The 27,189-nt window shown below is 33.4% G+C and overlaps 1 protein-coding gene across 5 annotated transcripts in view; it reads left to right on the top strand.

Annotated features, from left to right (window-relative positions):
* LOC132698530 (receptor-type tyrosine-protein phosphatase delta-like) overlaps positions 1–27,189 on the top strand; it is a 54,102-nt gene that overhangs the window by 5,114 nt on the left and 21,799 nt on the right. For 3 of the 5 annotated variants that reach the window (XR_009618394.1, XM_060664679.1, XM_060664662.1), the window contains exons 3-19: positions 1,098–1,259; positions 1,761–2,065; positions 8,937–9,135; positions 9,351–9,532; positions 9,685–9,829; positions 10,165–10,278; positions 10,334–10,504; positions 14,485–14,619; positions 16,114–16,238; positions 16,782–16,980; positions 17,129–17,193; positions 17,244–17,436; positions 19,982–20,085; positions 20,146–20,332; positions 20,750–21,070; positions 21,141–21,382; positions 26,035–26,107. Coding sequence is in view for 4 of the 5 variants with exons in the window: in XM_060664679.1 (XP_060520662.1) it covers positions 1,098–1,259; positions 1,761–2,065; positions 8,937–9,135; positions 9,351–9,532; positions 9,685–9,829; positions 10,165–10,278; positions 10,334–10,504; positions 14,485–14,619; positions 16,114–16,238; positions 16,782–16,980; positions 17,129–17,193; positions 17,244–17,436; positions 19,982–20,085; positions 20,146–20,332; positions 20,750–21,070; positions 21,141–21,382; positions 26,035–26,107 (2,922 nt within the window). In the remaining variant the exon portion in view is untranslated. Of the gene's footprint in view, positions 1–1,097; positions 1,260–1,760; positions 2,066–8,936; positions 9,136–9,350; positions 9,607–9,684; positions 9,830–10,164; positions 10,279–10,333; positions 10,505–14,484; positions 14,620–16,113; positions 16,239–16,781; positions 16,981–17,128; positions 17,194–17,243; positions 17,437–19,981; positions 20,086–20,145; positions 20,333–20,749; positions 21,071–21,140; positions 21,383–26,034; positions 26,108–27,189 lie in introns of those variants that run through there. The other 2 variants (XM_060664671.1, XM_060664691.1) reach the window with 2 other exon arrangements.

Genomic DNA, 27,189 nt, shown 5'->3' with positions numbered 1-27,189 from the left:
GATGGCCTGGGCGAAGGCGAATTACAACAGCTCGTGATAATCGTCACATTAATGCTGTTGCAGTGCAACAACAGCTCCATGAAGTTCGAAGAGTGGCTATTAGTCAGTGGACAGTGAGAAGACGACTGAAGGAAAGTAACCTGATCCCAGAAACAATTGCAATTGGTCCGAAACTGACTCCAGCTCATCACAAGCATGCCTACGCTTGGTACGGGATTATCTGAATTGGACATTGGACTGATGGGGGTCTGTTCTTTTCTCAGATGAGACCAAATTATGCATTTTTGGAGAGCGATTTGCAGAATGCCTCAATGAAGGACGAAGCCCTTATGGAGCCGTTTCCTGCATAATAGGGGGTGCAATTTTTATGGACGCACGAACCGACCCTGTTTTCATCCGTAGGCGCGGCCGTGGTCAACGGGCAGGAGGTATAACAGGTGCTAGGCACATCGACGATATTTTATCAGATCACGTGAAACCACATGTCGACTACATTGGAGAAGAATTCATTTTTATGCATGATTACATTACAGAAGTCGGTTTTCGAGTTATGGAGAGGCCAACATGCAGTTCCAACCTCAATCTGATCGAACATTTATGGGGCGAGCTAAAACGGAGAATTCGAGCTAGACTTCGTACCCCAAGCTCGATCCCAGAGCTTATACTTGCATTAGAGGAACAGTGGCTTAACATTCCACAAGAAACAATCGCGAACTTTTTTAAATCTATGCCTAGTCGAGTAAAAGATACCCATTATTAAAAAATATGTGTTGAGTTGGTAATTGTCAATAACCCTATTTGTTTTGAGTAATAAGAAAAAGTTAATTTGACTCTTGCAGTTATTTTACTATGCTAAACCTAAAAAACATTTTTTAAGTAAATTTTAATCAACTCGTATTAAAGCATATTAAATTGTCTTTCTAAAAGAACATGAAATGTAAGTCAGAAATTCACAAGGCCGATTTATATGCACCCAAGTTTAGATTTAAAAAACATCATTTTTTTTCATTGAAGATACGGTTACACCCCTTAGTAATTATCCTAGAAATGGAAAAATAATTTCGAGAATTTCTTCTCTGCCAATGTTGTTATCGCAGTTTCAGATATTGTCCCGAAAACTGATTTGAAGTCGGGAATCAACTGCAAATTATACAAGGGTGAAAAATGTACTTCGAAATATATCCGCGGCGTATGGACATTGCAAAGTTCTCTAGATGACATCCAAGGAAATCAAGTTATAACAGATAGAAGATGGGAAGGTATGTGTTTAAGGTTGTTAAGAGTAGCTTAAATTGCTGTAGCGAAAAGTATATGGAGAACAGATCAAATGATTTATTTCAAATTATACAAGTGGATATAAACGGACCTTCTCAAAATTTATTTTTATAGTTGCTTCATAAGTTCCTGTATTATCAACATAGGCAGAGCCACCATATTTCTAATAGCTATATGGACTAAACCATAACATAACCATACTTTTTTTTTCAAATTCTTAAAAATCATTAACACCGCAACTCTTTTATAATTTAATCGATACTCAAGGTTTCGGATACTAAAAGGTTACTTACAGAATACAAATTAATAATGCAAAAAGAAAAAAGAATACAAAATAAACAAGCATTATTATTATCACTAAATGCATAGTTAATATATATCTATTTGTATATAGAATATCTCTTAGCGCTTCGGATATTTCAATGGTGCGATTATGGTTGATTTATAAACAAGCACACCTTGAAATTGGTACCCGATTGTTTCAGCATTTCCTTTGTATTTGACCAAACATGTTGACGAGTATGGCAAAAAGCTTCTTTATCAAAAAATTGTAAACATAAAAAATGGCTCCAATTTTGACATTTCATTGTCAATACGAATTCAACACGAAGCGCATATCTTCTTGTGTGACGGCGAGCAAGTTTCGAATTCGAACTGCTATTGGGTCATGTTGCACGCTTGGAAAGGCAAAAAGACGGCACTGAGAAAATGTGGAAGAAATTTTATTCAAGAATTTTACAATGGTCAGCAGCCTTCAGAACCGTGCAGCATTATTAAATTTCAGAAAACGGTGAGTACCTATACAAATTAATAAATAGATGAGCAATAAGCTAATTAATTAGTCGATAAAAACCGGTTTGCAAATATCTAGTGTAATTAGAATATTAAAAAATAACATTCACATGGCTAATCAACATGTGTCCTAAAGTACCTCTTTAAAGGACTCAAAAATTGTTTTTTTTTGTTATTTCTGGTTGGGTCATAAAAAAAAATTTTTTTTGCTACCTTAGGTTTTCCCTCCTAAAATTTTACAAAACTATTAATTTGTTAAATAGAAATTCTATTTTAAAAAAGCAAATGACTACTAAATAGAAATTACATAGAAATCCTAAAATTTGCCCATAAAATTTACTTACTAAAACCTCAAATAACTCCAAAACCAGTATTCTATTTTACTTTGAACAAGAGTTCCTTTTTTATGGCAAAATGCTTAATGATGTATTTTTTCCTCAAAAAATTTATATTACTAAAAAACAATAAAATTTTGTACAGGGAGGCCAGTTTAAGAGGGCCCTATACTTTATCTCGAGATCTATATTGCTCTGCGATTCACCCTTCAAAATTCATTGACGATTTTTACCAATTCTCTATTAGAAATAAATAAATAAATGAAGAAATATTATTTTTTCTACTCCCGTTTGTATAATACTTAATTACCCACCGATCTAGCGTGCGGGAAGCGTCACTTTACCACGTCAGTTTCGTTTCCCACGAATCCGAGCCACTTCGGACATTTCCGGGATTTTACCGCACGGATTTGGGAGCAATAGGATTTTTTCGGAGATATTTCCCACGCTTTGAATTTTGACGTGTGTCAATTCTGACAGTCATGTCAGTGTTGTTTTGCGAAAATGTACGCAAAAACTAACGGTCGCAGAAAAAGTATAGTATGCAAAACGTTCGGTAAACTTTTTAACTTGCTCATTTATTAAAAACTCGCTCCGCTGCGCTCTGCTCGTGTCAAATAAACTCGTGAGTCAAAGTTTACCGCACTTGTTGCATAATATACTATTGTTTGATCAATTTAATTTAGTTAATTTTAATTTAGGCATGAATGATAATGAGAGTAACATTACATAATCGAAAAAATATTCCTTTGGTTTCTCGAAAGTGCTGATATTTGGAGATATAGAATTTTAGCACCAATCTTTTATGAAGCAAATTTGACAACACTGAGATATTTAGATTTATTAAGAAATAATATTGATGTTCTAGATAGAACATCCAAATTTATTTTGGTAACTAGATTTTGCTCCTCATCGAGGTGCTGATATCAGTGAATTTTTAAACAGAAATTTTAAACAATAGATTAGGCAAAATGGCACCAGCAAGAAGCCCGAATTTAAACTGATTGTACTTCTTTCTGTGGAGCACAAACAGTTTTCAAAATAAAATAATCTATACTTTTTACGGTATTTTAGATAAACGATTATCAATACAACAATTAGAGACGTTTTCAAAATGAAGGTTAATTGTACTAATATTGCCTCGGAATTGATAAAAATCGTCAAAAAATTCAAAACGGTGCATATATATCGTTGGATTCGTCATTTTTAAAGGGTTATCCGAAAATGCAGAAATATACAGGGCGTTTGATTAAAAAAAAATGAGACAAGTAACAAATTGGGGAATATCGCAAAGTCGCGTATTTGATAAAAACATTCCAATTTTGAATATTGTTTGAGAAAAAGTATTATTTTGCAAAATGTATTACGCGGAAAAATGTTTTAAAAGTTGATATTCGAAAACCTTTCCAACATAACCTGAATCCGATATATAGATATTTGTATATATGGTCGGATTCGCCTTGTAAAGAGGCATTTTATAATGTAATAAAATACAGGGTGTTCCATATAAAAAAAATTATTTGACTACCCATATGTGATTGAGTGACAATTGAAATAATACAAAAAAATTGAAGATAATTTTACTGGAAACAACTTCTATATTCATTCTTTTTTTTAACACTCATGGATTTAGAAATAAGGTATAAAAAGACCACCTTGAACGGTATTTGCGGTCTCAATTTTAATTAGGTATCTTGCACGGTGTCAGAAATAGTTAGATAAACGACTGGTTTGTAGAAAATATAAATTGATTGAAGGAATGTTATGTATATTAAGTGCGACGCACGTCTGGATCCATTACAAAAAAGCACCCTGCAAATGCAAAGCATTTTAAATTTAGGTATTTTCTTAGTAACAAAAGATATTAGAGATATTTTTAGCCCCTTGAACCATTAGGGAGTTTGAGTTAAAAAAACACTATGATAGGATATTATGGAAGTGTGGTGAACAACGGCATTTCAGTCACGAGTCACCCGCGAGTGTTTAATAAAGTTTACCAACAATTTTGCATATGCTTTTTCTACGACCGTTAGTTTTTGAGTACATTTTCGCATAGCAACAAGAATGTCTGAAGTGGCTCGGATCCGTGGAGTTCTAAATGCTTTAATATTGTAAACCGCTGAATAGAGGTTCCCATACATATTATATTACTAGTTTCCCAAAGTGTCAGCAATTTGTTTATATAAAATCACGGTGCGAGCCACATCGCCAGCTTTTTGTCATTTCGATTGAATAAAGTTTTTAAAAAAATCAAATTCGTTTTCCACGACGAAAACTGGCGCAGTCGGTAGGATTCCGTGAAACAAGCATTCCAAAATCGACACTGTTTGGTCTCTATTAAGAGTTTATTCGCGAAATCCGAACAACACAAAAAACTGTTCAAGTGGGTGCAAAGTGCTCCATTGGCCAGGGGAAGGAACAAGCATCGTCCACAACCCTATTGGTGCGAAATAAGGAACAAAAATCGTCCGAATTTCATACGTAGCCCAGGGAAGAGACAAGCATCGCTCATCTTATTGGAAAACTAGATTAAGAAACGAGACAACCAGGAATGAAAATCGTCGTTCTCTCACTGTTACTATGGCTCGCAAACATCGGAGCAAACGAAGTAAAAATCCACAACCTGAACAACTACCCAGGAATCCTTCCTTATAAACTAGGTACCGCAAAAATAACCTCTAACCATTTCTCGTTTATACAAATTTTTGATTTAAACCCAGCTGTTGCTGAATTCTATGCAATCTGTAACCAAGTAAAAATATTAACTAGTCAGATTAAAAATAATACTAAGTATTCTCACGAATATTCTAATTCAGTCATCCCTCTTGTAACATTAGAAAAACGCATAGAAAACCAAATTAATCAACTTAATCCATCATCTATAAGAAGAAATAAAAGAGGCCTATTAAACCCAATCGGTTCTATTATTAAATGTGTTACTGGAAACTTAGATCAATCTGACGCGGAAAAATACGATATAGAAATCAAACAACTGCAAGAAAACCAAAATAATTTAAGAACGAATTCAATTAATCAAATAAAACTGTTAGAAAGAACAATCAACTCATTTAAAAATTTGATATCCAATATTTCTCATAAGCAACTCATCCTTAAATCCAAAATATCACAAATTGATCAAATAATCAAAAAGATAACCGTTGAACAAACGAACGACTATAAGTATTACCAAATACATGTAGTAATGAATCAAATTACCTTTATGTACAGTTCAATATATAACATTTTTGAGAAAATCGAAACCGCAATCAGCTTTGCTAAATTAAACACTTTACAGAATTCGATAATTGATCCGTCTGAACTATTCGAAGAAATTGAAAAAATTATAGAAATAAAAAGCTACTCTAGAGGACTAATAATAACTTTTATTTTGGAACTACCGCTAGTAGAATCAGTAATTTATCAATATTTCCAGTTGTATCCGCTACCAGTTAATAGTGAACAAGAACTACAATATTACGTCAATATACCGATCCAACCATACCTTGCATTGAGTGGAAATATGTACTCATTTATGGACTCTGAATGCGTAAAACTATTAAAAAATGAGTTCATGTGTAAAAATATATATATTACCTATATGAAAGACCACCCGCCTTGCTCAGTGGAAATAATAACTCACAAGACCAATGTGACAAACTGTAAACCAATTAAAATCCAACTTCAAGAAATAAAAATTTTTAAAATCCAAAATGGAAAATGGATTGTTGTGACACCCAAGAAGACAATAGCAACAGTACCTATACCCCTAATCGATTCAGATTTGACGATACTCGTCTACCGGAAGTGAATCTCTCGCTACTACACAAGCAGAAAACAATCTTCGATCCACCAGAACTCACACTGGACACGATCAACCTAAAGGAAATAAAGGAGCTACAAATCCAAATGGACGAAGCAAAAGAAAACCTTGGAAAGATGTCATTAACTATATATTCTACAAGAACTAGTGTTTGGACAATTTTGTTGTACCTAATAATTGTATTGATTTTGATTTATTTATTATATAGATGTTTTCCATTTAAAAAGTTACCTAAAATTAATAAACGGGAAGAGAATATTATTATTTAAACTGAAAGCACTTGTTGTACCCGTGCTTCCATCTAAGGGCGGAGGAGTTATAAATGCTTTAATATTGTAAACCGTCTAGTTTCCCAAAGTGTCAGCAATTTGTTTATATAAAACCACGGTGCGAACCACATCGCCAGCTTTTTGTCATTTCGCTTGAATAAAGTTTTTTAAAAAATCAAATTCGTTTTCCACGACGAAAACTGTGGGAAATAAAACTGACGTAGTAAAGTGACGTTTTCCGCACACTAGATTGTTGTATAATTGGGTATTTCACAGTAGAGAGTAGAAACATAACTTTCGGTTATAGATGTTATAGCGTTACGGAATTGAACATTATATTTGATTGAAAAAGGAAATTGATAATATTTTATGAAATATTTATTTTCTACATTTTTCTTTTAACGCATGGATGGCAATTACTTGGATAGATAGATAGATAGATTCATTTATTGACTACGTTTCGTACAAAAGAGACGTACAATTGAAGCAAGTCAGAAGTGATGTTCAAGTGCAATAAAATCAAATTAATAAATAACATAAAGACACACATCTAATACAAACAAAATTAGACAGTACTATACAGTTTTATAGCGCATCGATACCAGTGACAGTGTCAATGTATGCTCGCAGGGAGTAAAAACAATGACGTTGGAGAAATTCTTTAATAGTATGTTTAAATTTGCTATTGCTTATCTTTTTCACGGTACCTGGCAAAACATTATACAATTTCAGGTTCAATGAGTTGTTCTCAGTTCTCAGTTCTCAGTCTAAACCTAGGCCGTCTAAGGAGATCCCCCGAACGAGTTGAATAGGCATGGCAATCGGAATTAGCGCTAAAGTTTCCTTTCGTTCTCTGTATCTCTAATAACTGTTAGTAGATATAGATGCAAGGAAGGGGCATCACTTTGAATTTTTTAAAATAAGGTTGACAATGGTCCCTATATCCTATATTAGCAACGACTCGAATGGCCCTTTTCTGCATTCTAAAAATCTCCACAGCAGCTGAGGAATCACCCCACAGTACCGTGCCATAGCATAAGTGTGAATGCAACAAAGAAAAATAGACCATAAGCAGAGTCCTTGTTCCTATCAGGCCTCTCAGTCGAGAACGAATATGTTGCTGGACAATCTATTTTTCAGGTCTGAGATATGTTGTTTCCAATTTAGACTATTATCGATCCTAATGCCAAGCAACTTGACGGACTGTCCACTATTTACCAAGCAATTGGAGGAAAACACAATACTCTGGGTCTTCTCTAAATTTAATTTAACATAATTATTTTCGAACCAGACATTAACCCTGTCCTCCAACATGCCAACCCTAACGGACAACTCCTCGATACTCTTGGCAGATGTAGTGAAGGATGTATCGTCGGCAAACATCACGCACTGATTGGGGGCCATGAAATGATAAAGGTCATTTATGTATATTGTAAATAGTAGCGGGCCCAGGACGGAACCCTGGGGCACCCCGCTTACTACTGATTCAAGTGATGAACGGTCATCCTGGTATTCTACAAACTGCCGTCGGCCCTGCAAGTAGGACGCTATAAGATCTAAGGGCAGACCTCGTATACCATATATGTATAGCTTTTTAATAAGAAGCTGGTGAGAAACACAGTCGAAGGCCCTGGAGAGATCACTCAAAGTCAAACCAACTAATTCACCCCCCTCGAGGCCCTCAACTATCCCACTCACAACTTTAGACACTGCTTGGATCGTCGAACACCCTCCCCTAAATCCAAACTGACCAGCACAAAGACATTCGATCTTATTAATATAAGAAGTTAGCTGATCTTTTAGTAAGATCTCAAAAACTTTTCCGAACAAAGGCACGATTGAAATCGGCCTGTAGTTGTTAGCATCATTTATATCACCTGCCTTATGGATTGGAACTCCTATCGAAATCTTAAACAGCGACGGAAATACACCTGTGTCAATACATTTATTAAATAAAGTGGTTAATGGCAGTGTAATGTACTCAACCAGTCCCTTCACCAAGACACTATTGATATCATAAGCATCGCTAGAATAAGATTTTTTTAATCTTAGTATGGCTCGGTACGTATCCTCACAAGTTATCGGATGCAAAAAAAAAGTAGTTTCCTCCAGTGGAATCCCTCCAACACATGCACTCTGTACATCGTGATTCACCGTTAAGATCTTTATAATATTACTCGAGACAGAACTAAAACAACTGTTAAGATCGTTTGCTGATAAATCAGATATATTTTGACCGCATTTGAATTTTGTGGCGCACTCTCGAACACTAGGAGAAGAAACAAACATTAAAAGAATAAGATGCTTTAAAAAAGAAAGCGTTGGAATGGACATTATGTAGAAGAAAAAATTAATAATTCATTTCAATTTTTGTTTAAAACTTTCAAAACCGATTCTTCAAACAAAAATAAAAATTATATTTCGGCTTATATTGTTTCATTGTAGCATGATTTGTACGATCACTACCTGCACGAAGACATTTGGAATCATTTCGTCTTATCGAAAAAGAATGATCGAATTTTATTTACACATCACCAAGGAAAAGTTATCATTGATTACACTGATAAAGAACCGAACCCTTTTCAAATATCTCATATGGTTGTTCATAGCAAAAGCGTTAATGGATTGTGGAAAATACACGACAGTATGTATATGGAATTTTTAGTTTTTAATGCGTTATGTGACATTCAAAATCCAAATCAAATCATTTTTTCATTATGCTAAAAACACATTCAGAGTCTCCTCCTTTTGTAACTTATTGTTGGTAAGGAGAAAGGACTATAGCGGCATTTAATTTGAATTCCAATTCAAATATCTAAAAATAAACAACAATACTAAACATTGCCTACTACGTTTTAGATTATCATCTTCATTCGAAGAGTTGCTTCGAGAATGAGCCATTAGGAAAAAGTTTTAAAATAAGGGGATCACAATCGAATTGCATCGCAATGTTTATTGTAATGTGCAGCGATTGTCAGCTAAATTTAAAAATAAAGACGACTGATGGACAAATTTTATACGACACCACATTTGAAACCAGTGTAAGTTTTTTGAAATTTTTGTAATCCAATTTCCGGCAGACGTCAATCACAAATGAAGAAGGAACAATTTTAAAGTATGTTAGACACTATATTTCATTTTCAATATTTTATAATTAATGATAATCATAAGCAATGCGAATTAACTTTTCTAGGACCAAAAATGGAAAGAAATAAAAATGATTTTTACTACCAATAAATCCACACAAGGTAAAATTCATGCAAGTACAAATTCTAAGCACTCAACGTCAGAAGATCGATTTTGGTCAATAGATGAATTTAGAGAATGCAAAGAAAAAGGTAGAAAATTTGGTAAACAATTTTTTTCGTGTCAAATCTCACAATTATTTTTATTTATATTAGTGATAAATGAAACACTCTAAAAAATGTTTGGTAGTTCTTACCCAACTAGTTATAGGTCTAGACAAAACTGCTTTACCCAATAAAACGAAAGAAGAAAAGAAAGAAGTTCAGGACAGACAAGTTGTTGCTTAATTTTTGCTCCTGTCCTCTTTTCTCATAGGCTCTAAATAAATTAGTTCTAAAAAACTGTTTTTGGGTTGCACGTGTTTCCAAAGAGCCTGTATATGTTTGTCGTTACAAATGTTGAAAAACCAAAATGCAAAACTTTTTAGAGTATAGGATATTAAAAACGGAGAGCAACGACTGGAAATGTCAAATGGTCGGAAGCGAGTATAGCCTGAAGTCGGAAAGCAATCCCAAAAAAATAATAATATCTAATTCAAGTAGTAAGTAAATAAATATCGGTTGTTACCTTAGTTGCGAACCAATTTTCATTTTTAGATTTAGATTGCCCCGAGTATGTCTTCGGGCAAGATTGCATACCATGTGGATTGATTAATGACAACAACGATGAATATTGCCAATTAAATGGCTACTGCGAGTTATACAGCAATGGCAACAGAAAATGTTCATGTACTGCTGGTTATTATGGTGATGGAGTTGAATGTTTAGGTGCGCAAAGTTAATTGAGGTTTGGAATAATGCTGACACGTCCGCTGAATAAGCCCTGGTGTGAAATAGAAATCTCTAATTACTGCAATATAATAAAAAATAAAAATAGTTACATTATGTTATATAAGTGTCCATTTTCTGACACTTTTGTGGGTTGTCTTGGTTATTATTAGAACTTAAAAGCACTTCTCGCAACTATTTGCATGAAACGAATGAAAAAATGAATAACTGTTACTATCACAACTTTTTATAGATTACGGTACGGTAAAAAAGGTTTTTGGAAAATTTTCTGATGTAAAACAAAAATTATAGTTTTGCCAAAAATTTAATTAAGTCAAATATGACCTACGCTTTTTTAAATACAACACAAATCTACATAACTGACCTATTAAATTAAGTTTAAACTCGACCTATTACTTATTTAATTAAAAAAATAATTTCATTTTTTTTAACTTTCTACGGAGTTCCACATTATAAAGGAAGGAACTAGTTTTATAGTTTCAAAATAGATTTCAACTGACATAAAACATAAAATTAGATATGGGAAAATTTTGCAGGTTCTTAAAAAATAATTTTAAATGTATTTTCTCCAAATTATTGAATCGTCTATCCATTGTACTTTAGGAAATTTCAAGGGTACGCAATATATGATAACTATAAAATTTGTCATGTCATTTCTTTTACTTCTTATTGATAGAACAAAAATCTGATATTTAAACAAGTAAAAAATAAGTAATATAAACAAAACAAACAAACCAAAAATTAATAACAAGGTATTAAAATAACAAAACCTCTCTTTAATTTATATTGGCTTTATCAATATTTCTATCTTAATGGGTGTAATTTAGCTAGAATCATCAGAATCGGAGGAGCTTACCTTAATTTTATGAACTTCAGTTTGGGAATCTGAAGATTCTGAGAATTTAATGTTAGCTAGAATGTCCGAAACTAAAGCGCTTTTTTTCTTAACATAAATGTTTCTCTTGGAGGTTATAAGAGGATCTAAAGTGAAAGCTAAGTGTCTTATCAAATCTGTATTTGTGTTTACGCGGACTGACTTCCCAGTGTGTTCTAAACGATATTTGCGTGCTTGTTAATGGCGAGCTTCAAGCACGTGAAAATTTTGTATAATGTTGCAACCTAAACTAGCACTTTCTGGGGAGATTACTTAGCATACCTATCACATGAATTGGAGTATAGCTCTCGTGTTTCTTGAAGCAAAATTTTAAATGTGACCACAATAATTTTAAAACCGCTAGATATCAAATTTGAAATAATATGAAAATACTTTATTCAATTTTCATTGATATTCAAGCTATATTCTGCATTAGCAAAATTTCGTCTGGCAGTGTTGTCGTCATTACTCGATCCAAAACCTTGTTTTGGCATGTCGGCCAAAATGCCCATCTTTTATTTATGTCTGTATTTTTTAGTATTTTGAAAAACGGTTTCGTGTTAGGCGTTCCTTACTTGCCAGTACTTGAATGTTCCCCTATATGAGATGTCTAATAGACATTCAAAAAAACGGATCCATGCATGAAGTGTTGACAAACCAAAACAAAGTTATTCTGAATCAATGGTCTTAGAATTCATCTGTTTCGGAGTAGCTGCACAAATAACACATTTAGTTGTTGAATTGGTTTCACTTAAAATATTACTACCACTGCCATCAAACATTGCAAAAACCATTTTAAATTCTACCTCAGAGCCATTAAGGATTTTTGTTATTTGTTCTTTCATTTTAGAGTCCTCTGTACAAATTAAATGGGCGTTTTCTTTCATAAACAAAAATTTTAGTGGTACAAAGTGGAAGATGGTGGAGAATTGACCCACAAAACTTTGTCACTGTCACACTAAACCAACTTAAGTGGTACATATATATGATTACCACCGCATCAAAACCCCACTCACAAAAGAGTTTTGCTTTTATTTTTGAGTAAATATTTGAAAGTTGTAAGAAGCTCTGGACGGTTGTTTCTAATATTTCCTGTGAATAATATACTGCTGAGATTTCTGTTACTTCTGATTTGAAAGGTAAAATATGATTTTTAACGTGCTTTAAAATATGTTTACCGGGAAGACACTCTCTATGATCCTTATGAAGCATTTTCTGTCGTTATACAATATCGGAGCATATTGAGAAATTTCTGCTGCAAAATTTCGATTTTTAGTTTTACTTGATGCTTCATTGAAAGGTTTAAGGGGTCTACCACGACTAGATCCAGGTATATCTCCAACTTGATACCTTAACAAGTTCACCAGGAAGTGAACATTCACAAGTCACTGTCACGTTTTAAAAAATATGACCTATTTGTTGTTTATCTTCTAAATTTAGTTTTTCCAGTCAAGCAGAAAAATTTTACTTTTTGTTCTACACATTCAAATGTATCATCTGGAATCACTTCATTGTTCAATAAGTACACTATTTTGTTGATAAAACCACTCGTTTATAAGGTTAGATAGATAGATAGAAATTTTCCCGCTGTTCTCCTATAAGAAAAAAAAATTACCAATGTTAGAGTAGCGCTTTGTAGTGGCTAATTTTGTTTAATTCTAAAAGATAAGTATTAAATTGTTCTAAAAGTTTAATAATCTCACGAATGCTTTTGGGTGTTTCTCTAAAATTCTCATTTAATTCTGATGTACTATTTTTTTTACACATTTTAAGATGCTCGTTAAAAAAACTTAATAACTTAGATAAACCAATAAAGAATAACACATCATATGGATATGAAAAAGTACGTAACTTGACGTCGATTTTCCGTTATGGAAAATTAATTTTTGGATTGTATCAAAATTGTTGTAATACTTTCGACAAACGACAAATGTCAAGTGATACATAAAGTAAACGCTTTTATTAAAAACATAAACTTTAACTGTCAATTGAAACAAAGCGACTTGAATGCAATTGAAGATTCCATCAGTTTTTACAATTTCAGGCAGTCCTTTATCTGGAAATATTACGAGGCCTTAAAAAAAGTGAAAATTCCTAATTTTGTCCATGTCGTGGAGCACTGTGCGTCAGTTCAATTCCATTTGCTTTACAAACTCCATAAAATATCAGTTGTGGTAGCAAAAATTAGTCCAAAATTCACATTCATAACGTCTATTAAAAAAGAAACTTCAATCAAAAAAATATAAGACAAACTAGTGGGCTAAAATCAAATTTTTTCACCACCAAAATTTAAGTTAAAACATTGCTCTCTTAACAAAAAAAATAATTATTTTTTTGATAAAACTTTTGTTTTAGAGACAACAATTTTAAGTATAAGTGAGCAAAACAAATGCTTTTTTCTCTCATTCCGTAATTGACCACACGACCGAAGCGAAAGTTTTTTATGGGTCCTATTCCTCAAAGTAATGAAACACAATCATAGCCTTTTTAAAACCTTTTTGACTTGATGAATTACCGGTTGATTGATCACAGCAAAAGCATACTTTAGTCAAAACTGAAATTTGCACAACTATTATGACAAGCTAGCCGAATGAGCTGAGCCCGGTCCTGACCCACTCCCGTTTGCGTTCCAAGAACTCGACCTTACTCGGAAATCGGAGCATGATCACAAGCCGGAAAGACGACTGGAATATTCTAGCAGGCGCTGCATTTTATAAAAGCGGAGTGTCCTGATAGCCAGTTAATTAGTTGAAACGACAAGACGGAATGCGAATATAAATACTAGATTCGTTATATAAATAATTAGTACTGTGTAAATATTTAGTAACTCTGTTACTTTGGTAGAAGTAAACTTTAAATTCCGTTAAATTTTACCTTGTCTAATTTCAACGGCACGTTGGACGAACGCGAAAGTTTTTATTTTTTTAAAGACCGAGCGCTACTCGATAAACACAGATTGCGAAGTTTTCAAAGATACTTTAATTGAATTTTTAAGTAATTCTACCATTACTTCTAAGGGATGTTTGTTGTAACACAAAAACGATTTAATCAGTCCGATGATTAAACACGAGAACACGTTTTTCAGCTTGCCCCAGGCATACATTTGGGCAAAATTGCCAGAAAAGTTGCGGCCATTGTGAAGATGGATGTAAAGGGTCATCGGGAGAATGCTTATCAAGAAAATGTTTAGAGAATTACATCGGCCCGAAGTGCGATATCGGTAAACAGCCTTTTTTTTGCTTTGTTTACATGGGACTTAAAAAGACCCCAAATAATTATTGCCATCGTTCTGCGTTTGCCTAGAGTTTGAATGAAATTATAAAATACAGCAATTACCTTCCTACCTTCCCTGAGAAGAGGAACTGGTATTCACATAATAAGGGGTTTTAATACTGTACTTTGTGTTAACAAACTAACAAGAACCATATTGTTTAAAATTAAATTAGGTTTTTTTCAACGAGCCACAACCTGTTAGATCAAACAGCTCTAATTTGTTAGCAGTTATTAAATTTATCAAATTTAAGGAAATATAAATCCAACCATTTCTAATGCTAATTTTTTCTATTCTTCCACGTGCAACAGAGGGTGGAAGATCGCCGAGATAATTCATTATACGAGGTGTGTTCAAAAAGTAAGGCGACTTTTAAGTTTTCTCAAAAAGTATTTAATTATTCATCCAAATTAATATTGTCCCCTTCAAAGTACGTCTGATAAGCACGTTCTCGTATAGCCTTTAGTTCTTCCAACGATTTTTTCTTCATCTCCTCAATCGTTCCAGAACTCCTTCCTTTCGTGGGATTCTTGAGTTTTGGTGACCGAAAAAAGTCGCGTTGAATATAATTCCTGATGCACGATTGTGGTTTTGGTTAGTTTTTTTTTGGCCAAATAATAAATAAATAAATAAAATCGTGATGCAAAATCCATGAATTGTTTTGGCACATTTTTTTCTTTTTGAGCATATCCAATAGAGATGCCGACGTCTTCAGCCACTTCGCTAATTCGACGCTTTTTCAACACCATTTGTTTCACTTCTTCGACGCTTTCATCAGTTATTGACGTGCTAGGGCGTCCAGAGGGAAGTTCGTCAACGGCGTCTTCTCGGCCATCTTGGAACCGCTTGTGCCACTTATAAACATTTTTCTTGCTCAAACTAGATTCACCATATACCGTTGTCAACATTTCACGTGTTTTGCAGCATTGTATTCACCCAAATTATTTGTTCCATTTTTAAGCAGAAAATCGCCGTCTAGCGCTTATATCTCACAACAAAAAGTAAACGTACCAGCTGGCTGAAACTGTGAACATATGATAGGGACATGTGTACCAACACAGCAACAAAAAATATCGAAGATCGAATGTACGTAGCCCGCACAATTACAAAAGTCACTTTATTTTTTGAACACACCACGTATACAATTGCTGCTAGCCGATATCCTAATAAAACTTAATAAATAATGGTAGTAAAATGTTAGTTTTCCATTTAATAGAAAACTTGTTTAAAAAAAAAATATAAGCGAACTTCACCGAACTTCACTTTATGTTGTAACAAATAAACGCATTAACTGGAAATAAATTAATATTTAAATAATTAATAATAAAATAAGCAGCTAAAGTTCCATTTTATTAGCTGCCAGCTTTAACTCGAGTTTAGGATTTGTCTAATCTGATTTACAATTAATTGGAATTCATGCACATATTTACATACAATTTTTAGGGCTATTTGAGTTTAGGCACAATCCCGCTGTATCCGAAATATACTACGAAAGCTGCCTAGTCACAGTACAAAATTTCGATGGCAACGGTGTTAGACCGTTCTATTACAAAATTGAGTATAAACGGGTAAGATGCACATAATGTATAATTAATTCAACACGACGAAATGCACTTACACCAGCTACTGTAAATTAACAATATTAAATTTAAATAGAGTGATAGAGCGTTTAGTATTATCTCTGTCGATTGATATATAACATATTATGGCAATGGGTTAATCGGGATTCTTCAAAACTGCTAAATTTGCTTCAAGAAAACTCAATTTTTCTTTTTTAAGGTCAATGGCAGCTAATCCTGTTTTTGGCCTAAAAATATAAAAGAGTTTGAGCAATACCGCCATTGACAGCTAAGGCCTTTTGGAAATAATAGTTTCACATCAATATGGGCTAAAAATACCAAAGAACAATAGTTTTTTAGTTAATCGGCAAAGATGAAAAGAAAAAGTGTATAATTTATTAAAAAATTCGGATATCTTTGAGTTTTTGAAAAATACTATATGTTGAACTTTAATATAAATTTTTCAAGTCAAAATAGCTCATTATGTCCGAACATTATACACTTATTTTTAATTATGATGGACTGCAAGAATGTTATAGGTTTTATTGGCAGGTTGACGCGGCGAATTGGTATGCCGAAGCAGAGACGCAATTTTTTCATCCTCGTACGTGGCGAATCAAAAATCTCACTTCCGACACGGAATACGAACTTAGAATTATCGCTTTTAATACGCAATTGGATTTGGACGTGATAGAGAAACACTACCAGATCCGACCCAAACTCTCAGTAAAATTCAAAACTGACTGCGAAGGTAAGCGCTGATGTTCTTTGGTTATGCGACATTATAATATACTTTTTGGACGTAATGCTATTTTAAAAGTCCATAACTTCTAAATAAGGCGAAGATAATGAACGCGAAACATGTTTAATGTTGATGATAGTATTGCTTTAATTTTTAGCGTTAACCAATGACTTGATCAAGATAGCCGTATCGAACACTACGGCCGAAATAACATTTAATAGGGTAAGAAAGTGTGCGATGCAATGACACATAATTTAATTTATGCTTTTCAGAGGCCGGAATCGTGTAACATTTTAAATTATCAATTATCGATGGACGGTCAAATATTTCCCTTAAACCAGTCCAAATGTCTGCTAGAGTCGTTACGGCCATTTGCCTACTACACTTTGAATGCAAAATATGTTGATAATGGTACAACCGACGATAGAAAGAAATTTAATATAACGTTTAGAACACTCGAAGGAAGTGAGTATCATTAAGTACTTGAACTGAGGTGGCTTTTTTACTTGATGAAAATCCATTTATCAAAATAAATAAGAACTGAAACTTCAGATTTTCGCGAAATTATATATTTTGACATGACAAATTGTTGCGACAACAGCGTGTCTTTTTCAAATGTAATATTTACAAACTACCTTAATTAATGTTGTGAGACTTTAAGTTGAATAAAGGAGAGGTATTTAAATCTAATTGAACGTTTGAATTGAATGTCTCATTTTGTTAATCTCCATGGCTTCCAATAAATTTAATTTTCTACTTTTTGTGTCTGTATGCAAAATATCAAAATTGTCGTCAAAAATGTGTTTAGGTGTGTAGCATAATTAGAATCTAGACTATAATTTTTAAACGCTCTTATATGTTCGTTAATGCGTTTCTCGAAAGATATTTCTGTTTGTCCAATATAAATTTTAGGACAAGATCCACAGTTCAACCTGATTTTTGGGATTTTGGACATTTCGTTTTATTGTTTTTTAAACATTTTCCTATTGTGTTGTTAGTTCTGAAAGCCATTTTTAAACCACATTTTGACAAATGTTTTGGTTAGTTTCACTAGGTTCTCCTATGTATGTAATTGTTTTAAATTGTTCGTGTTCTGTATTAGGTTTCGGATAAATAGAGTTTACTGTTGTCTGTATTTGGTTTTTATTTATAATTTTATCTATATTGGACGGATTGTAGCCGTTGTTCAGTGCAATTTGTTTGATGATATTAAGTTCTTTGTTATAATTTTCTATTGAGAGTGGCGTATTAAGAAGTTTAAGTATAAAAGAGTTAAATGCGGCCATTTTGTGTATATAAGGATGATTTGAGCTGTTATGTATGACTGTGTCCGTGTGTGAAGATTTATGATATATTGAAAAATTTAATTTGTTTTGCGCTTTCGTAATAGTTAAGTCTAAAAAATTAATAGAGTTATCCTGTTCAATCTCGATAGTGAATTTTATACGATTATGTAATGAGTTAATGTAATTTAAAAAAGAATTCAATTGTCTGTCCGTTCCAACAAAGCAAGCAAAGACATCATACACGTATCTACCATAAAAAACTTTTATTTAAAGGTTGTTCTAGTATGATATTTTCCAAATTATCCATAAAAATCTCGACTAACAAAGGACTGCTGCAATTTTCGTGGTATTTATCTCCGGTTGCCTTTCAATAATATTTAGCACAGCAACTTCTAAAACGAGTGTTCGAATTTTGTGGTACCGGTAGCTATCAAAACTCCTTTTTTCGAAATTTCCAGATATATGTAGCCTTTGGTGAAGCTTGGTAAACAAGTTGTGATGAGAAAGATCTATGGTTAGGATTCGCTTATATTTAAAAACGTGTAATTCACCATTATTAATTTAAAACTCGTATTATTGAATAATTAAATGATCAGATAATAAATGTTTGTTTAAATTAGTTGTATTTTGTATTCAAACTAACTGAGCAATATCAAGTAAAGCAATAATAAGAAACACCCTAAGAACTACATTTTTTTTATCCAATAATTTTTTTGTCTTGATATGCATTTTTATTTGGAAACTGTAACTTTTGTAAAAAAACAGAAGATGAAATTTTTTATTTAAAAGAAATAATTATTTTTGTCATAAAGAACAATGATATAAAAAACATTACTTTAAAAGTCCTTTCTGTAGTTTTTTTCTTATTGATACAAAATTCATACCAATTTAAAAACTTTAAGGTTTAAAGTTTAATTGACTTTTCTGCATATAATTTTGGTTTTGGATTCTAACCAAAAAGTAAAGTTTCTCTTTCTATTTGCTAATTTATCGGAAAGCTGATGAAGGTGGGAGCGTTGAAAAAACTTCCGTCAAAGGTCACGTCATATTCTCATATTCTCCTTGACCTTGGTAAATAAACATCAGCAGGAAACCCTGAAAAGCACCACGAAGTCACTTGTACGGGTGGGAAGGTGGATGGGAGCTATTCGGATCTGGGTTCATACTGGGAGTTTGGTACAAAAATTTCAAAACTTTATAATTTTAATCTTCTGTTCATCGTGTTTACGACTAATTTGCTTAGAAAACTAGGTATACGGCGTCCGTTAATTTTTTTTGTGGTATGCCACACATCCAGAGCAATGTGGGCCCTTCAAAAATATGTTATTTTACAAACCAATCTCAAAATTTAGCATGTTAAAAATAATTTACTTCATTTATAATTTAGTATTAGGTAGTAGGCTATGGCCAATACTTTAAAAACATGTTTATAAATTTACGAATTTTTTTTATTTATAATTTAGTATTAAGTTACGTGGGTAGGCTCTGGCTAATCCGCTAAAATCAAATTTACAAATTTTAGTAAATTAAATATTTTAAATAGCACTCTCTGCATTTTCTTATTTGACTCAATTTTATTGGTTTCACTAAATATGCTTCACACTTTGAATGCTAGTTAAAAAAAATTGACTCGAGGTTGCTTTGGAAAATAATTGCTGCAATATCAGAAGCGTCGCACATTTTATACCAACGTATCATTCAATTTACCATCAATGTTTGTTTAGCTCCCGGCGCAGTAGAAGATGTAATTTATAGCAAAAATACTGTTAAATGGAAAAAACCTCAACGAGAAAATGGCGTGATCCTTTATTACAATGTTGACGCTGAGGTACGAATAATGTTAAATTATCAATTATCAAATTATCATAATATTTACAATTTTTTTCAGCTTAAAAAACATAAAGCCTGTTTGATGGAAGAAAAGTCCTTAAAAACAGTACATTATGCGACTAAAAACACGAGCATTGATTTAGTTAATGCAGAGCCGTATTCAATATATGAAATTAAAATATCGGCAAATACAAGTGTTGGATATGGAGCTGAAACCACATCAGTGGTGGAAACACCTGAAAGAGGTAGTAATACATATTTTTTCGAATATTTTTCACACGATCGACCATTCATGTGTATTTATAAAATATAAATAAACACCATGCAATAGAGATTTGCATATTATACAGATATTTTCGCAATGCAGCGTTCGAATCCTACATAACATTTTAACTTTCTTTTGGGAAGATGTTTCGACGTCTTCAATACCTGCGTGTTTGAAAAAATTTATATATAAAGTTTGATATGCATAGGTTTAATTGCATAGGCTAGTTAGATACTTTACCCTTTTTTCCTCTCGGCATTTATTTCACAGCGAACGATTTTGAAGCAACATTATTATCAAACAATTGAAAGGTGAATATCCGATAAATTTATTTTCAATTATTGACAATTATTATTACTATTATTATTATGTTCTGATTTATTTTTATATTTTTCAGATATAATTGAATTAGATGAAATCCCTGAAATTGAAATACAGCCAAAATTGTCACAGGTAATTTTAATCCCAATAGAACGAGACTGCAAAAAGGTGAAGGGGTCAATATTTATCCATCTCAAAGTGAATTCTACAGAAAAATGGTGCCTTAAAAACGAAGTATCATTGAAAATCGATCAAAATTTCGCACATACTATAAATGATTTAGCTCCATATTGTAATTATTCTGTTCAATTTTGGTTCTTTCGTGAATCGGAGGTTGATTCAACACTATTATATAAATCAATTAACGTGTCAAGATATTTTAGAACACAAGCATCAGGTAAGTTTTTCATCTTTTTGTGGTAATTAATCGATCCAGTCAAATAAACCAATTTTTCGATATGTTTCAGCATCGGAACCAATTAGGAGTTTGATGGCTACATCAACAACATCAAATTCAGTGTGTTTAAGATGGTTGCCGCCATATCCACCCACTGGCGAACTGTCAGGCTATAAAGTCGCTTGGACAAATTTCCGTGGTTTTGAAGAAAAATCAATAACGATCAAACCCAGTCGATGTACGATTTGGCCTGATTATCACTGTTGGTGCATAATAAACTTAAAGAAACCGAATGAACGATACCAAGTCGAGGTATGTCCCTCATATTTTATTCTCTATCTGAAAATTTATATGTTTTTGCAAATATAACAAATTTTGAATTTTTTGCTTCATCTTGGTATTTTCGTTAAATTTCTTGCCCCAGTTATATCTTGCTACACCAAATTTTCTTCGGTTATTATCATCCCTTAAAATTGATATCACTGTAAACACCTCACACCAAGACGAAAACAGTTTAATCAAACTGCATCTCAAATTCTCAAAACTCAAATCTAAAGCCTTTGATATAACAATGATAATAATAATAATAATAATAATTAATAGCCTTTATTGAAGTAGAACAAAAAGAATATACTACAGTAGAGTTGAGCAGGTGGCGAGGTCTAGCAGCGCTACTCCACCTTACCACCGATACAATGTAGTAATATATTGAGAATTAACAAGAAAAAAAAAACTAACAAATATAAATAAGTTCCTTAAGTCCACCCAAGATTCATAATATGACAATTTTAAACAAATCAAAGAGGGATAAAAAAGAAATAAAAAAATAGACACTGGAAAAAGCAATATTCAACGACTAAAAGAAAAAAAAAGTAAAAAAAAAACAATTATAAAAAAAATTAGTTCAGCCTCTCCTTAATCTCACCAGCTCTTTTAATTTCTTTTTAAATATAGAAGTGGATGAACAAGTAATAATATTCAGTGGAAGTGAATTGTAAGTTTTAATAGCGTTATATGTGAAAGAGCTCTGAAATGCGGCCGTACTAGGCTTGAGAACATAGAACAGGTTATGGTGACTAGTCGATATAGTGGTATAGGGGTAGTGGCCCCATCATAAAGATACCGGGAGCTTTTCGTACTTAATAATTTTATGCAATAACGTAGACAGATGCACCAAATACATTTCAGGTAGATTTAACCACTAATCAAATTTACGCAAACCATAGCTATATCTCAGGCAGGCATTTTGCAATTTTTGTAAGCTGTATTGGTCTTTCCGTCTTAGAGCCGGCCAGTATACAACGTCCGCATATATATAGAGAGAGTCACATAATTTAAGTGTAATCTCATTAGATAAGTAGTCTTTATGCAGCAGTAGATAAAATAAATGAGAATCAAAAAACAGCTTACTATCAAGAAAGACTCCTAAGTTTTTACATTTGTCGACAAATTCAAGCGGAGTGCCATTCAAAGAAAGCTTCAGATCTTAATGCTGGATAATTTCCTTTTTTTATCACCAAAAAGAACAACCTGGAATCATTTAATTTCATAGCATGGGCTTTGAAGGTTCTGGAAATCACTTCAAGATCCTCATTTATGCCATTGTAAAACAAAGCTACATCTTTGACCTTGAATGATAAGTATATTTGCATATCATCTGCATACTGATGAGAATAGCATTTATTTAAATGCCTAGAGAAGTTAGAGGTATAAATAGAGAGCAATAAAGGTCCCAAAATGCTGCCCTGCGGAACTCCCCTTGGAATTAGCAGAAAGCCAGACACCGCTAGTCCCAACGTAACCCTCTGACGGCGACCTTCCAAGTAACTCTTCATGAAAGCAATAGCGGTGTCGGTTAAGCAGAAGAACTTTAAGTTTAAAATAAGAAGACTATGATTTAAGATATTGAAGGCAAAATCAAACAAGTATTTCTTGACACATCCTAAAAAGGTCATCAGTGACATTAAGCAGTGCTGTGGTCGTACTGTGCCCGTGCCTAAACCCAGATTGAGAGGCAGGCAAAATATTCGAATCAGCAACATAATTATTAAGTTGATCATATATAACCCTCTCCAATATTTTAGACTTTACACAGAATAAGCTAATAGGGCAAAAATGTGAGATTTCAGAAGGTGCAGTTATCTTAGCAACAGGTATTATATTAGCCTCCTTCCACAATGAGGGGAATTTGCTGGTAATAATACATTGGTTAATGATAAATGTCACCAAAGGTGTCAGATGAGGAGTAATTAAAGAAAGTATTTTCAGATCGAGGCCGTCCACACCCTTTGCGTTGGATTTAATTCTGGATAATATTCTCTCCACATCCTCCTCTGTTACGGTTGCCAAGTTAAGCTGATTAGCAATTCCATCATAAGCAAGACCTTATTAGCCTGCTCTTCACCAGCAGGAGGCGGAACACTTTCAGTAAAAAACTGATTAACTGTGGAGGGATCAGAAACATCTGCTGGGTTTCAGCGAGGCCCCGGATTAATGTTCAGATAGTGCCTTTGGGATCTGAAATTTATAACTTACATCAGCTTTTTTTTTTCATTTCTGAGAGCCATAGTAAAAAGGTTGCGCAAGGATTTATATACATTTTTTGCTATCCCAGTCATTAATCTTTTGTACTTAGACAAGGCCTTATTTCTCAGTCGTTTCATAAGTCTAAAATTATCAGTAAACCAAGGAGCTGGCGATTTGGTTATCTTTGATGTTTTCAGGGGAGCATAAATTGAGTAGATTATTTAAGTTTTCGTTAAAGAAAGAAAGCATCTCATCAACATCTGTCATACTATAAACAATGTTCTAAGGAACAACGAACAAATCAGAGAGAAACTGCTCATAATTGTAGTTAGTATAGTCGCGATAAGTCCGATATGACATTTGAGGCTTGCTCCTAACCATGTCCAAATCACAGCGAATGGTCAGACATGTCATTCCTATCAATTACACGAACGTTACCAGCAAGATCTCTAGAAGACGTTACCAATATATCTATTAAAGTAGTTATACGAGTGGGCTGTGTTACTAATTGATAGAGGTTGTATTTCTCCAAAAAAACGCTAAGCCGTATTAATAAAATCAACATTAAAGTCTGCTCCAAAACAAAAACAATCAAACTGCGGCATCAAATCAGTCAGGGCGTCCTCAACATCATCCAAGCAAGCAACAAATTAGCGCTTGGGGGGCGATAGGGGGTGCCCAAACAAATACTTCTGCCGTTCACCTTACTACCAACCTATCCAAAGCTGCTCCAATTCGCTATTATTCTACTGTACAGGTATTATTCTAAACTCGAATATATCCCTAACATAAAATGCGATACCCCCTCCCCTGTTATCACGGTCTTTTCTATGTAGACGGTGGCCAGGAATAGCCCACACTGCAATCAGTAGTATTTGTATTTAGCCACGTATCAGATAGCCCCAGCACATCAAAAGCTAAACGGCCTAAACTGACGCATTTTCTACAACAGAAAAAAAATATATAACAAAATATAAAATAAATCGCTAAGCCAAAACTGTGTTTTTTACAAGAATAAAAAGAAGAATTGGTATTATTAAGTAATAGAAAATGACAGAGAAAATGACATTGAGAATTATTAAAATCATCCCGATGAGGTGCAGGAGAAAAGAAGGAAAAAAACCGTGGCATAGTTATTATTACAATACGTCATAACATAAGTTTTATAATTTCAACAAGGAGAAAAAAAAATAAGTAAGTACATCCTATATAAAAAAGAAGCAAAAAAAAATTAATATGCGACGCCACACAATAAGCGTTAAATATAAACATTTTACAGGACCATCATATCGACATACTCACGAGCATGACTCACAAATCATTTTTAGAATTTATTTATTTTGACAGTATTTCTTCTTTGCGGCCATGAGCAGATCAAGCCTCAATTCAGTTAAATCTTCGTGAATGATGTAGGAGGAACCTTTAAGCTTACTTTTCGCTTGAAAAACTTTACTGTTAGATATGAAATTGTTTTTTACTGATTACTGATCGATGTCGATCTTGCATGGGCCTACCCATACGATGAGCATAGTCGATATCACTTGCAGTGCACTGAACTCTAAGCTCAGTGTTTATTATATTAACGATACGTCTTCATCCGCCTACTGAATTATACCTCCAAATCGAAGACTGTTACGCTTGGACCTTTGCTCTAAGCGATCGCACTTAAGCTCAAGCTCAGCAATATCCTTAGTATTGCTGGTGACGGTTAAACTTAACTGTTTAAGAGTAAAAAACATCTCGTTCAGCTTGCTATCGATCCTATCCAGCTTTTCATTAAATTTTTGCTCAAATTGGGATATAATGCTAGAACACACCTTATTGATCAACCTTTCAGTGTCTTCTTCGGTTTTGCTACCACTTCTAGTAGGAGGAGGACCCATCTTAAAACAGCGATGAGTCGCTACTACTGACTCTATCGACACGATAGCGTCTAATTTAGTGATTACATCGCCACACAATAACTATGTAATGGCTAGACACAAGAACACTACCAATATGTTGCCAACAGGACAGCCAACAGTGTGATGCTAGAAAAATTAATATTTTCAACAAATATACCAGTTATATTACTACTCGCTCTCCATTCTCTACTACTGCACCATATGCCCCACATTTTCATATGTTGTTGTCGCTATATATTAAACGTAAGTTTCTTATTTATTGTTACACATATGTAAATGCAGATAAACCAAAGAAAAAAAATAGAGTGATAAGGAAATGGTGTCATTAATAAAAAAGGAACAAATAAAAATATTTGGTCTGCCATTTGCGATTGTATGGGAATTGAAACCATTTAATGGCGCTTTTGAAATTTCAAAATTAAGTACACTACAATGGTGGGCGTTTTCCGTACATCCATCTGCAGAACAGTAGTTGCATAATTATATTTTCGATCATCATTACTGTGATTCAATAAAAAATGTTGACATTCGCAGGTTTACGCCCAGAACACTTCCCCAAAAGTGTTTTCGCCTAGGACAGTTATTTCATTCATTACAAAGGAATCAGGTAAATATAGTGAATGATAATCGGTGTGGCGATGTACGTTTAAAACCAATTCTGAAATACTATTTACAAATCTTCTGAATTCCTCCTGAGTAGGTTGTTTATAAATCAAAATTACTGACGTTTCGCCAACCATCGTGCTTCACTGAATCTGGTTCGCATTCTACTCTGTAACTGCTTTGAGGGGTGAAAGGGGTTCTGGGATACTAGGATTTTTCTTTAATGAATGAGCGGAGCGAAAGGAGGGGCATGAACGTTGTCTCGGATGACTTGGTGAAAGGTAAAGACATCAGTGGCGCTTTAAGATTGTTTTTAGCGATTTCTATGAATTCTAGGATTTTTCTTTGGTAGAAGAACTGATTACATGTAAGAATTTTAGTTTTATCGAATAAGATTTGATGTCCGGTTTCTTGATTGTGTACGGAAACTGCCGATGAACTTATTGTCGTAGGCTCTTGTTTCTCCAATGCATTCCTCAGATTCCATGCCGCATATGCATATGCCGACGGAAATTTTTCTTGGACGGAAACACGATTTTTGGTTAGTTTTGGTTTTAACATTAAATTTCTTAAGAACTGATATTTGGTTAGTGATGTTTTGAATGTAGGAAAGGACCACAGTAGCAAGTGTTCGGTTGCGTTCAGATTCATTCTCCTTGAAAGGTTGCGGTGGAGTGTATTTTGTGATTGAACGATTAATATCTCTAATGTGGAAATTATTAGACAGAAGAGCAAAGATAACATTGGATCATTTTGTTTAGAGAAAATCTACGCACACAGACGGATACCTTAATGCATTATCACATCACCATCCGAACCAAAAATCATCGGTTATCAACAATTTTGTTTACAGGGGCGTAAAACTATCTCATCTCGAGTCACTGAACCCAGAATTAAAACACTTTACATCTGCTCTCTATTAATTTCCATATTAATAATCGTATTTATTTAGCATAGAGCTATAACAGAAAACAATCGTATTTACATTTTAAATATACGAGCCAGTAGCAAAATAGGAAAATTTAAATAAGTATAAAAGTACACAAAAAATCTATAACAGCAGAAAAAATTATAAAACAAAAATCA

Source organism: Cylas formicarius, unplaced genomic scaffold (assembly GCF_029955315.1).
Source record: "Cylas formicarius isolate icCylForm1 unplaced genomic scaffold, icCylForm1.1 PGA_scaffold_10__41_contigs__length_53128322, whole genome shotgun sequence".
Taxonomy (NCBI): domain Eukaryota; kingdom Metazoa; phylum Arthropoda; class Insecta; order Coleoptera; family Brentidae; genus Cylas; species Cylas formicarius.
The sequence above is the reverse complement of the archived record's forward strand: the minus strand, read 5'-3'. Positions and strand labels throughout refer to the sequence as shown.